This window comes from Bufo bufo, chromosome 4, assembly GCF_905171765.1.
Source record: "Bufo bufo chromosome 4, aBufBuf1.1, whole genome shotgun sequence".
In the NCBI taxonomy this organism is placed as follows: domain Eukaryota; kingdom Metazoa; phylum Chordata; class Amphibia; order Anura; family Bufonidae; genus Bufo; species Bufo bufo.
The window spans coordinates 59,900,819-59,913,016 of record NC_053392.1 but is presented as its reverse complement, the minus strand read 5'-3'; the positions used below and the strand labels follow the sequence as shown (position 1 = coordinate 59,913,016).

General features: G+C 41.6%; 1 protein-coding gene across 3 annotated transcripts in view; it reads left to right on the top strand.

Annotated features, from left to right (window-relative positions):
* The window catches only part of LOC120997281 (adhesion G protein-coupled receptor F5-like), a 214,151-nt gene extending 206,500 nt beyond the window's left edge, over nucleotides 1-7,651 (top strand). For all 3 annotated transcript variants that reach the window (XM_040427309.1, XM_040427307.1, XM_040427308.1), the window contains exons 18-21: nucleotides 273-314; nucleotides 1,227-1,286; nucleotides 3,392-3,458; nucleotides 5,019-7,651. In XM_040427309.1, coding sequence (XP_040283243.1) covers nucleotides 273-314; nucleotides 1,227-1,286; nucleotides 3,392-3,458; nucleotides 5,019-5,092 — 243 coding nt within the window. In that variant the 3' untranslated portion in view covers nucleotides 5,093-7,651. The remainder of the gene's footprint in view (nucleotides 1-272; nucleotides 315-1,226; nucleotides 1,287-3,391; nucleotides 3,459-5,018) is intronic.
* Nucleotides 7,652-12,198: the final 4,547 nt, after the last annotated feature.

Below are 12,198 nucleotides of genomic sequence, written 5' to 3'. Positions count from 1 at the left end.
ATCAGATGGAAATTTTCCAGTGCATGAGAACAAGGCTAGAGGAACCCTGTTCACGTGCATGAGTTGAGGAGGATTTGGAGGATCATACATTACATGGATGGTCTATTGATATGAATGGGTGTTGTCTAATGATCCATATTGGGGACCAGCTAAACAAAATGGGAATTTCCTAACTGGACTGGACCTTATGAATGCAAATTACAGCCCTTAAATAATAACATGGTATATGACATCACAGATCTCTATCATCTGCTTTTCTTTTTGTCTTTTAGGGATTATTTATCCTGCTGTTTGGATGTTTAATGGACAAAAAGGTAACCCGGAAAGATTTCTACAATAATCCTTACAAAGCCTAGTCATTTTTAGCATATGTTCCTCTCTAAAAGTAGCTTTACATCATTTATCTAGGAGAGGACCCTAAATGTCCATGTGGCATCATATAGGATCTTCTAATGTGAGCACTGCAGTAACAGTTGTGCACAGGGTCAGAATGACCCATCAGAGAATTCAGTCATGAACCCAGACTCAAACCACAAAGGTCCAGAAGAAGACAACCCTATTTGATGGAGACTATAGAGCTATCACCTGCAGCTAGGCTCAATTTCTTCTGGGTTAATTCACACATAATCTTTAATTAATACAATATCTGTATAGGACATGCCCTAAGAATCATTGCTTCTGGTGGACCATCGTCTGACTTTGGTTGTCCATACTAAAGTGGTGCAGAACCAGTTTAGGCACCCAATAATATTCTAGACTAAGGATGAGAACACCAGCATTTATTCTTCCAAAATACAACTTTAGATTTTTTTTATTTATTGCTAGATGCCCCCAGTAGGCGGTGTACTACATGCAGTTATACTGTATATGGCTCGGACTATGACTGACATAAATATTAGTCATCTACTGCTCAGCCCTCTAGTAGAAGCAACAGATGTCACCACTTCATTGATTTCAATTGGGCAACGAACATATCACAAAAATATATGCAAAAACAGCACATAATACTACAATGAAGCGCCTTCACCTGAATGCGCTGAACTGCAGCACCAGGCACAGCTACGCATGTGTGGACATTGCTGTGAGTGAAGTAGTTGAGGTCCCTTCATCCTGCTCATCAGTGGGGGGCTGGGGGGTTTGGACCCCTACCAATCAAACATTCTTCAATCTTATGTACTAATAAAACAATCTAATACCAAACTTTTCTCGTTTGTGAAAAAACTTAGGTACGAGACGCATTGTTGAGCAGATTCTCAGTCTCCAGATGGTCTTCACAGCAGACAAAGGTATGGAAACTTTCCTTAAAACTAAAAGTCAGGTAACTTATTCTAATTCTGGTACTGTTATACTATTGTCCTATCCTCAACAGTATCTGGGTTTGACGTCCCGCACCTCCACCAATCAGCTGTTATGCAGTAGCTCTGGTGCCAAAACTGCACATCTCCGTCCATTACGGAAGTGAATGCTGCAGTAACCCTCTTTGTCTATGCACACAGTGGACACTGCTGTGTGGGTCTGCCCTGAACAGTTGATCGGCATGAGTGCAGGGTGTCAAACCCCCACAGATCAGATACCTGTATTGATGGTCCATCCTGAGGATAGTAGTGCAAAACCATTTTAAAGGTTATGGACACCATTGCATCATATTTTTTACTTGATGAAATATTTTTGTAGTTAGCTCTAACTTACAATTTCCAAACCGTTCTGTCTGTCTGCAGCCTGCACATGTTCACATACATTGCAGGCTGCTCAGTCCTGTTCTGAGTGAAATCCATCAGACAAGCTTTCTAATAGTTCATGTTGTATCCCCCCTCATTATGGTCCCCTGAACAATCTTTTAAGCGAACATTATTTTGACAGATTAGATTAGGCTACTGAGAGCTTGCCTGATGGATTTTACTCTGAACAGGACCGAGCAGCCTGCAACTTATGTGAACACATGCAGGCTGCAGAAGACAAGTAGTTGAGAATTTTTCCTTAAAACTAAATACCAAAATAATTGTTATTACATAATGGAACAACAGGTGTCCATAGCTTTCAAACAGGTCCTCCCATCAGGCTTTAACCCAGAACAGGTGATCGCCAGGGGATGAAGAAGTTGGATGTGCAGTGATCAGCTGCTTGTCAAGCCAGCTTCTTTCTAAAACAATGGTTGTTCAGATGATAACCCCTTTAATGTGAACCTGGATGATGGATGACCATACTGCTCTATTTGATTGCAGCATAAAGAAAGGAGCAGATGAGCACATTGTGGGGAATAAGTCAGTATTATCTGGAATTTGAATCCCTTCTCCTAGTGTCCGATGGGTGGTGCCGCTCTGTAATTGACAGCTATCTCTGTACATACTGTATATTCACAAGGGGGAGGTTGTCAATCATATGAGAAGCTCTGTCATGTCACCTACCTGAGGGTAGAATAGGATAGAGGGGGAGTCACTGAGCTTATGAACGTATAGTTTTCTATGATTTGATTAGGTATTTTTATGCAAAAAAACTGCTACCAGGACTCTTATAGAAAGCATGTGAATCCTGCTTCCTCTGTTCACTCATATGGAGAGCTTGTAAGATTTGGTAGGAAGTAGGACTCACAGGCTTTCTATAGGAGTGAAGAGGGGGAAGCTGGATTCAAATGCTTTCTCTCTGTGTGGACAGAGAAGACAGGACTCACAAGCTTTCTTTATGAGTGGGAAGCAAGACTCACAGGCTTCCTTTGTTAGTGTCTGGGGGAAGTAGGACTCTCAGGTTTTCTCTATGACTGGGTGTGGGAAGCAGGACTCACATGCTTCCTAGGTTAGTGTTTGAGTGAGGCAGGACTCACATGCTTCCTAGGTTAGTGTTTGAGTGAGGCAGGACTCACAGGCTTCCTTGGTTAGTGTTTGGGGGAAGCAGGACTCACAGGCTTTCTTTATAAGTGGGAGGAGGAAGGGGGACTCACATGCTTTCTCTATGAGTAGGTGGCTGAAGCAGGACTCACAGGCTTTCTTTATAAGTGGGAGGAGGAAGGGGGACTCACATGCTTTCTCTATGAGTAGGTGGGTTAAGCAGTACTCACATGCTTTCTTTATAAGTGGGAGGAGGAAGCGGGACTCACAGGCTTCCTTGGTTAGTGTTTGGAGAAGCAGGACTCATAGGCTTTCTCTATGAGTGAGAGGGGGAAATTAACTTAACTATCTTCTCTCCTGTCTTCAGGACTCTGCACACAGGTCCTGATGACGATCCATTGACAATTTGATGTCAATCCACTTATCTTTTTTTCACTAAAATACTAGAATACTAAAAGGGTAATGATAAGGTTAATAGAATTCAGAATGCTTAGTGAGGTTTTTATTGTACTGAAGCATCTGCAACGATGTCTGGTTTTAATCTTTTTCATTATTTGCTCTTATTACAGACATCCAATCTCAGTACTTCAGATCCTGTGTTTTCAAAAGGATTTATCAATTTATTTGCTAGAAAAGGTGAGTGTTAATAAACAGCAGAAACTTATAAAGATACCTTTCTACCATATTGTGTATACATTTTCTATACAGAACATAGGGGGTTCCACCGCTGCTTCTAAATGTAAGACAGCTTCCTTGCAGTCTTACATTTAGACCATTTTCTATGCCTAAAACAGCCGTAGAAAATGATGAATGTCATGCCCACTTTTTTAGACCTGACGTGAGCAGAGAAAAGTTGCAGATTCTGCAGCCATAAATTTGTCTATTCACTGCATCCCGATTTCTAACAGTGATGTCTTGCCATGTACTGAAGATAATGCTGGTATTGTTTGAAAGCTTGGAAAGCCAGCTTTCAAACAATACAAAGCCCACATCTCTAGCTGGTACCAAACCAGAGATATGAGCAGTTGAATCAGCTGCCCTCCCTCCTCCCCTTCAGTCTGGAGGAGGAGAGGGAGCAGTTGCAGAGCTGACAGGCTGCAGGAGGAAAGGAAAAATAGTAAAAAATATATAGAAATGTGACATCATCATCATTGTAGTGACCCACATAATAAAATGAATGCAGTGAATACATTTCACAAAATAATGTAAAAATTGCAGATTTTTTATCTTTCCCCCTAAAGTTAGAAAGTTACAAAATAAAGTTATTTACTACACTATATATACCCCAAAATGGTTCCTAAAATACCTCCAACTTATCCTGCAAAATAAAAAAAAATGGAAGAAAAAAATGTAAAAGTTATAACTGCCAGAATGCAAAGGGGGAAATAATATTGGTCCTTAAGGCTAAGGCTCTTTTCACACTAGCGTTTTTGCTGGATCCGGCAGGGTTCAGCAAAAACGCTTCCGTTACTGATAATACAACCATCTGCATCCGTTATGAATGGATCCGGTTGTATTATCTTTAACATAGCCTAGACGGATCCGTCATGAAGTTCAATGAAAGACAATGGGGGACAGATCCATTTTCTATTGTGTCAGATTGTGTCAGAGAAAACGGATCCGTCCCCATTGACTTGCATTGTGGGTCATGCTCCGCATCCCATGATGGAAAGAAAACCGCAGCATGCTGCGGTTTGCTCTCCGGTATGGGAACGCAACGAAACGGAACGTAATGTATTTTGAAGCATTCCGTTCTATTCAGTTTTGTCCACATTGACAATGAATGGGGACAAAACTGAAGCGTTTTTCTTCCAGTATTGAGACCCTATGACGGATCTCAATACCGGAAAATAGAAACGCTAATGTGAAAGTAGCCTAAAATTTATTATGTCACTAAGGGGATAAAAATGCAATAGTGTCCCCTGAGTTGTGCACCAACAAGGTTTACTGCAGACACATATTAAAAAATCTACATTTTTGGGAGGGTTTTTCCAATTTTTTTAATGTGACTGTTAGGAGGCTAAAGCTCCTTGGCCCTAGCACAAAATCTACCAGTGTCTACCAGTGTAGGAGAGGTAACACTGGCCGCCTCAGGCACAAGGAACCCATTTTGATTGCTACTGTACCTCTGCAATAGATACTGTAGATACAGTATGAGTTTTTGAAATCACTAATTCCATCTTCATCTTCTCGTAGGTGTGTACAACATTTCTTCAGCTCAAGCCAGCTCATCCAGCGAGATGTCAAACTCCTACTCCCTGCTCAACTGATTTCAGCGCACTGCAGAACGTGCTTGTGTTGCTGTTCCGCTATTGTCCTGTTTGTTCAGTCTACTGTATGCACTTTATACCGTATCAGCCTGTCACCCTTGGTGCATTGTATTCAGGACCACTCTGTCGGCCTGAGCATCTTTAATATGTTTTCCATGCAGCACTCCACACATTTACTGTAATGGAGAATTTGTGAGGCTACCTCACCTCGGCATTCACTTCTGCTTGTAGATGCCCAGCTTATTCTAGTGTGGAGAAAGACATTATATAGGCTTGGAAAGTTATGTTATATATCACTGTTAACGTAGCCTGTCAGTTCACATGGACCCAGTGACATTATGTGGACATCAGCTTATAAATATGCAATGGACTGATTAGATCACTGTAAATGAGGGGGTTCGGTTCACCAGGACACAGTGACATCATTGGGAATACAGTTCTCGTTATTCACATGGATATAGTGACATCCTTAAGACGGTCTCCTATCAAAGCGTGGGGCTCGGTGACATCACTGGGAATACAACCCCACTATAATTCACAAGGGCATTGTGACATCACTCGGAAGGCAACCCATCAACGCATAAAGCCATGGAGACTTTATTGGGAATGCCACCCCCATAATTGGCAAGCTGATAGTGACATCACTGAGGAGGCACAAGGACACTGTGACATCATTGCAAAGTAGCCACAATGAACTCAAGAAGACAACATTGTTAGTGCATCAGATCAGACGTAAGAAATCACTGGGACTGCAAAGAGATACAACGGTATACAAAAGCATAGCCAAGAATTTATAGGGAACTGATGATATCATAGGGATACAGTATATCAATTCATTTGGAACCAACGACATCACTGGAATACAGTTAATGAATTCCCAAGCAATAAATGACATCACCGAGAGTTCAGCCAGCTATCACGCCAGGAGACTGTAAAGTGACTGGAAATATAGCCAGTTAATAGAGAAGACTCCAGTGACATCACTGGGAATGTAGCAAATAATGTAGTTGGAATCTATGATGTCAATTTCCATGGAACCAGTGACATCACTGGGAGTTTAGACAAAGATCACAGCGGGAGCCTGTTACATCATTATAAATATAGTGAACTGCTTTTCAAGGAATCTCTGACATCACAAGAATGCGGCATGATAGGAAACCAGTGACATCACTGGTGGTTTAATCAACGTCCCATGGTTGATCTTACAGCAAATTAATAGACAGAGTCCACCCACATTTTAGACCACTCAATTTTAGTGCTTGGTTTTGTATTACAAATTATAGGGTCATTGAAATCACTGAAGCACCTCCAGGAGGTGTCACCATATAAAGATAGTAAAGAAGTAATTAAAGGCCATTTCCACAAAAATGCTAATTTTTTTAATTTTTTTAGGGATGGGGGGCGGTAGGTTTTAAGGGCAATGAGACAGGTGAACTTTAAATAAGGACATCTACCATACCATATTGAAAAGTTATATCATATTGACCTGACCTCTGGGGGCCCCCATCCTGAGAAGGAAGGAGCCAGAGGCCTGGTGTCCCCTTTACAATTTTGCCATGCACAAGTGAATGGGGTTATCTCAGGACCCTGCACAGCCATGTGGCCAGGAGCTCTAGAACGGGATGCAGCTCTAAACCAACCAATGCCATGACCTGTACATTCTCAGAAATGGTGGAGGCCCATGAGGACAAAGCCGCACTGATCATAAAGTAATAGCATATCCTAGTGATATACCATCACAGTACAAGATAGGAATGCCCCATTAAATGCTGAGAGTCACCTCGGGGGCCGGATTATAGAATGGAAAATGGGCTAAATGTCTTACTGTCGCCTTCATTTAGGGCATACTTCCTAATCCTACTTCATAGAGTCTACTAAATTTATTTCCTGGAAAATAACCCTAAATTTTGATGAACATGATGGTTGCGCTATTACTTACCCTTTATTTGGGTACTGTGAGGCCATATTATGTGAGTGCTGAATCATAATGTACAGATGCCTAGAGCCCTGCGTGAAGCTTGATATGTCCCTGGTCATCTCAGCCACCTCTCCAAAGCTTGATATGGTCCTGGTCATCACCACCACCTCACCTAATGGTGAAGTGGGCACACAGCATTACGTGTTGAACTCTTTAGGAGCCACACATAAATGAACCCATTTAAAGGGCACCCGTCCTGGATCATGATCTGGCAGCTTTTACATACCTTGTAAAGTAGACCACCATATAGATCTCTCCGCTGTGTGGTATGACATTACGCCAGCTGTATTATAAGCCTTGTATAACACAGTACACTATATGTATGTATGTATGCACAGTTTTTTATTGTCACCTTTAACTTATTTATTTCATGTCTATTGAATGCAATGCATATTGACATTGGGATGGTAATCTGCAACCAGCTGTTCATAACTACAACTCCCAGAATGGCCAGGGGCAAATACAGGGTTTCATGGGGGCTTTCAATGACACATTTGTACATGGAGTGGTTTAGGGTTATTCCTGTCATACTCCTGGCTGTCTGATGAAGGGCTGAATATTGATATACCGTACATTATTCATATGTACAGTACAGACCAAAAGTTTGGACACACCTTCTCATTCAAAGAGTTTTCTTTATTTTCATGACTATGAAAATTGTAGATTCACACTGAAGGCATCAAAACTATGAATTAACACATGTGGAATTATATACATAACAAACAAGTGTGAAACAACTGAAAATATGTCATATTCTAGGTTCTTCAAAGTAGCCACCTTTTGCTTTGATTACTGCTTTGCACACTCTTGGCATTCTCTTGATGAGCTTCAAGAGGCAGACCCCTGAAATGGTTTTCACTTCACAGGTGTGCCCTGTCAGGTTTAATAAGTGGGATTTCTTGCCTTATAAATTGGGTTGGGACCATCAGTTGCGTTGAGGAGAAGTCAGGTGGATACACAGCTGATAGTCCTACTGAATAGACTGTTAGAATTTGTATTATGGCAAGAAAAAAGCAGCTAAGTAAAGAAAAACGAGTGGCCATCATTACTTTAAGAAATTAAGGTCAGTCAGTCAACCGAAAAATTGGGAAAACTTTGAAAGTAAGGGCTATTTGACCATGAAGGAGAGTGATGGGGTGCTGTGCCAGATGACCTGGCCTCCACAGTCACCGGACCTGAACCCAATCGAGATGGTTTTGGGCGAGCTGGACCGCAGAGTGAAGGCAAAAGGGCCAACAAGTGTTAAGCATCTCTGGGAACTCCTTCAAGACTGTTGGAAGACCATTTCAGGGGACTACCTTTTGAATCTCATCAAGAGAATGCCAAGAGTGTGCAAAGCAGTAATCAAAGCAAAAGGTGGCTACTTTGAAGAACCTAGAATATGACATATTTTCAGTTGTTTCACACTTGTTTGTTATGTATATAATTCCACGTGTTAATTCATAGTTTTGATGCCTTCATAGTCATGAAAATAAAGAAAACTCTTTGAATGAGAAGGTGTGTCCAAACTTTTGGTCTGTACTGTATATACGTTGCATGTTGGCGTCGAGCTCCTATATGGTCGCTATTGACTTCCCAGGGAGTCGCCCCAGCCACACAGTAATCTCTGCGCTTTGAGCCCCTGTGAGAAAAGCCCTTTACAAATGTTTGTCATTGTCATTATATGGCAATATCTAATATTCCTGGGGTTTAGAGGGACCTAGTGGTCAGTGCTTAATATTATATAATTACAGTAGTTATTTTATAGTTTAAGATGGTGCAGGGGTTGATGGTGGCAGTCTAGGGCAATGGCTATAAACTTATTTTTATTTATCCTGCATAGGTCCAGAACTCTTTCAAAGTGAAAGTGTTGGCACTCTGGTTTTCGCATACACAGTGCCAAATCCATTGCTTCCTTTTGCACAGCCATGATAAAATTCTGTGTGCCTGCAGCTGCCACTAGAGGGAGCTCACCGCAAAGGGATTTATCATAAATTCCTATGCAGTGAGCTCCTCCTGGGTGTGGCATAAATAACTGATCAGAGTAGAGTTGACAGAAACTGGAAATCCACCCTCAGAGGACATGCTGGAAGTAGTAGTTTCACAACAGCCGGAGATCCGCAGGGTGCATACTGTCGATGTAAGATAACTGTTTATTCTCCTGTAAGTTCTAACCTTTGTTTTCTATAAAATCTACTAAATAAAAAATGTAATAAAAAAAATAATGGTGGTCAGCAAAGAAGAGGCCAATTGTCATAGTTTATTGCTTTATTGGCCCAGTTTATTATTATTTATTGATATAAAAATTTGTCCACAATGTGCAGCGAGTGCACAGTATTCCCCAGTCACTTCTAACGTAGGACGGGCAGGGAAAATTGCAACTGAATTATCACAGCAATCTAATCTGACAATTGCAGGTGTCCTAGTTTAGCACTGGCTTTAAAGGGCTTGCACAAGAAACAGCGCCTCTCTTGTGCGTGGCCATTTCCCTTCGGTCATAATCAGCAGCACAATAATGGGGTATTTCTGCCCCTGTTTAATAGTAGGACAGATGGAATTTTTAATTTAATCAAATTACTAATTAATTAATCTGTATTCCCTTAGTCCTAACAGCAGCACAAGTTTCCCTTCTTAAGTATTTTATTTCTTTTTAACAACATGGTAGGAGTCGGTAGGTATCATTATATAGGTTCAGAGGTCTAAAATTATTTAGTAATTTGATGAAATTAAAAATTCCAAATGTCCTACTAGTATACAGGGGCAGAAACATTCCATTATTGTGCTGCTGACAGGAATAAGGGAAAACAGATTAACATTAGAAATCAACAAATCTGGTATTGTAGCTCAGTCCATTTCAGTTGAATACAATATCCATATCTCCAATACCAGATGTAGCCTATGGACAAGAGTACCCCTGTTTCTGGGGGGTAAAAAGGACCCTTTTTGTAATGTCATACAACTGCTTAGTGACTGATAAATATAATGGGCATTAGTAAAAACTGGGTCTATACACTGTAAAAACATACTGTTATTCTATACTACACAGATAGCCTTACACAATCTATACACTGTCACATTAAAAAGGTTGTAGGGTTTAAGTGTCCTAACAAAAAGCTTCAGGTGTCCCACAGCAAGTATTCAATTTACCCTGCAGTGCCACCGCAGGTGAAAAAAAGTATTACACAGTTCTTATTGAAACTGATGGCTGTTCATGAAATATGAGAAATCCCGGGTCCTCCAGCACAAGAGAAGCCCTCTGTTACCACAATGACTCACAGATGAAAGTCCTCAATAAGGGACCACCTTTGTTAGCTCAAAATACCCTGGTTCTAAACAAGACGCAACCACATTAATGTGTGCAGTGGATTGTATAATAGATATATTATCGGCAATTTGCATTATCAATGTTTTTTCATAAATAATAATCAATAAAAAATATATATTTCTGTTATGTTTGTGTAGACTGTGACATCATAATTCTGGGTGACACGTATTCTTCATTGTGGATATTTACTTCACCAGTGCCAGTGCAAATCCATTGACCATGACTACATGGGGGCATCAGAGGAAAAAAAGGAGACAATGCGGCAGCACTCTGCAAATCAGACAAAGTACAACAATGCTTACAAAAATTATGGTGCTAATACTACGCTTATTTATAAAAGCGAGATGCTTGGTCAATGCATTTTGTACAAAACCATCTAAGCCCGTATGCCAAACGTCAAGGCGATCTCTGTTACACGGGTCCTAACACTAAATACTACCTGTTATGCGCCATAATGACCGCCATAAAATTCAGGGAGTGTTGGACCCACATGCATGTTGGATCCACTCTGCCTTTTTCCGTTTTTTGTGCCAAAAATGGCCTCCATTACAAGGGATGCAGGTACCAACATGCATGCTGAGCCCACTCTATACCCTTCCTGGTGCTAGACAGCTTCCAATGAATGCAGTGAGAGCAGGCCACAGCTTTATACTGAAAATAATTAAAATCAGCCTATGGGGCAGACAGGCTAATCAGGAGTGCACGACTCGCTGGAGTGCCACATCTCCAGCATTGTAAATCTGCAAAAAAAGAGGGTTAGTCAGCACCTCCCAGTGCGCAGGTGCACTCCAGCGAGTCGTGCACTCCTGATTAGCCTGTCTGCCCCATAGGCTGATTTTAATTATTTTCAGTATAAAGCTGTGGCCTGCTCTCACTGCATTCATTGGAAGCTGTCTAGCACCAGGAAGGGTATAGAGTGGGCTCAGCATGCATGTTGGTACCTGCATCCCTTGTAATGGAGGCCATTTTTGGCACAAAAAACGGAAAAAGGCAGAGTGGATCCAACATGCATGTGGGTCCAACACTCCCTGAATTTTATGGCGGTCATTATGGCGCATAACAGGTAGTATTTAGTGTTAGGACCCGTGTAACAGAGATCGCCTTGACGTTTGGCATACGGGCTTAGATGGTTTTGTACAAAATGCATTGACCAAGCATCTCGCTTTTATAAATAAGCGTAGTATTAGCACCATAATTTTTGTAAGCATTGTTGTACTTTGTCTGATTTGCAGAGTGCTGCCGCATTGTCTCCCTTTTTTTCCTCTAGGTCTTTGCCATGGCGGCGTGCACCTGCGCACTGGGAGGTGCTGACTAACCCTCTTTTTTTGCAGATTTACATGGGGGCATCATACATATCTCACGTCATGCCAGTGTGAGATACATTCCCCAAGATACTGTTTTCAGTAACAGCACCACTCTTGTTCATGGCAGTGTCTGGTATTGCAACTCAGTTTAAAAGAAATGACAGAAACTTTGGAGAAGGATGGCAATGTTGCTGCTTAGCAAAATCTGAAGCAATATGCAGCGACCCGGAGGGGAGGAGATGATGAGAGGAGTGATAACGGCTATGATGGTGGAAGTAGTACTCACAGTCCACTGTGGCTGTCCTCATCTGGGCCATGCAGTGAATGGAGGGTGCACCCTTTCTTCCCCCGGGGTACACCCTGGAGCTTTTGGGGCCTCCTGCCTGGTGTTGATTGGGATGTCCTTGGCGTTAGGTAGATGGCACAAGGGCAGATGCAAGGGCCGGCGGAAAGATGGTGGAGTCAATGACCAAGCCCGTTTGGTTGCAATTATACCATATTTTCTCTTTACTGAGTAGAT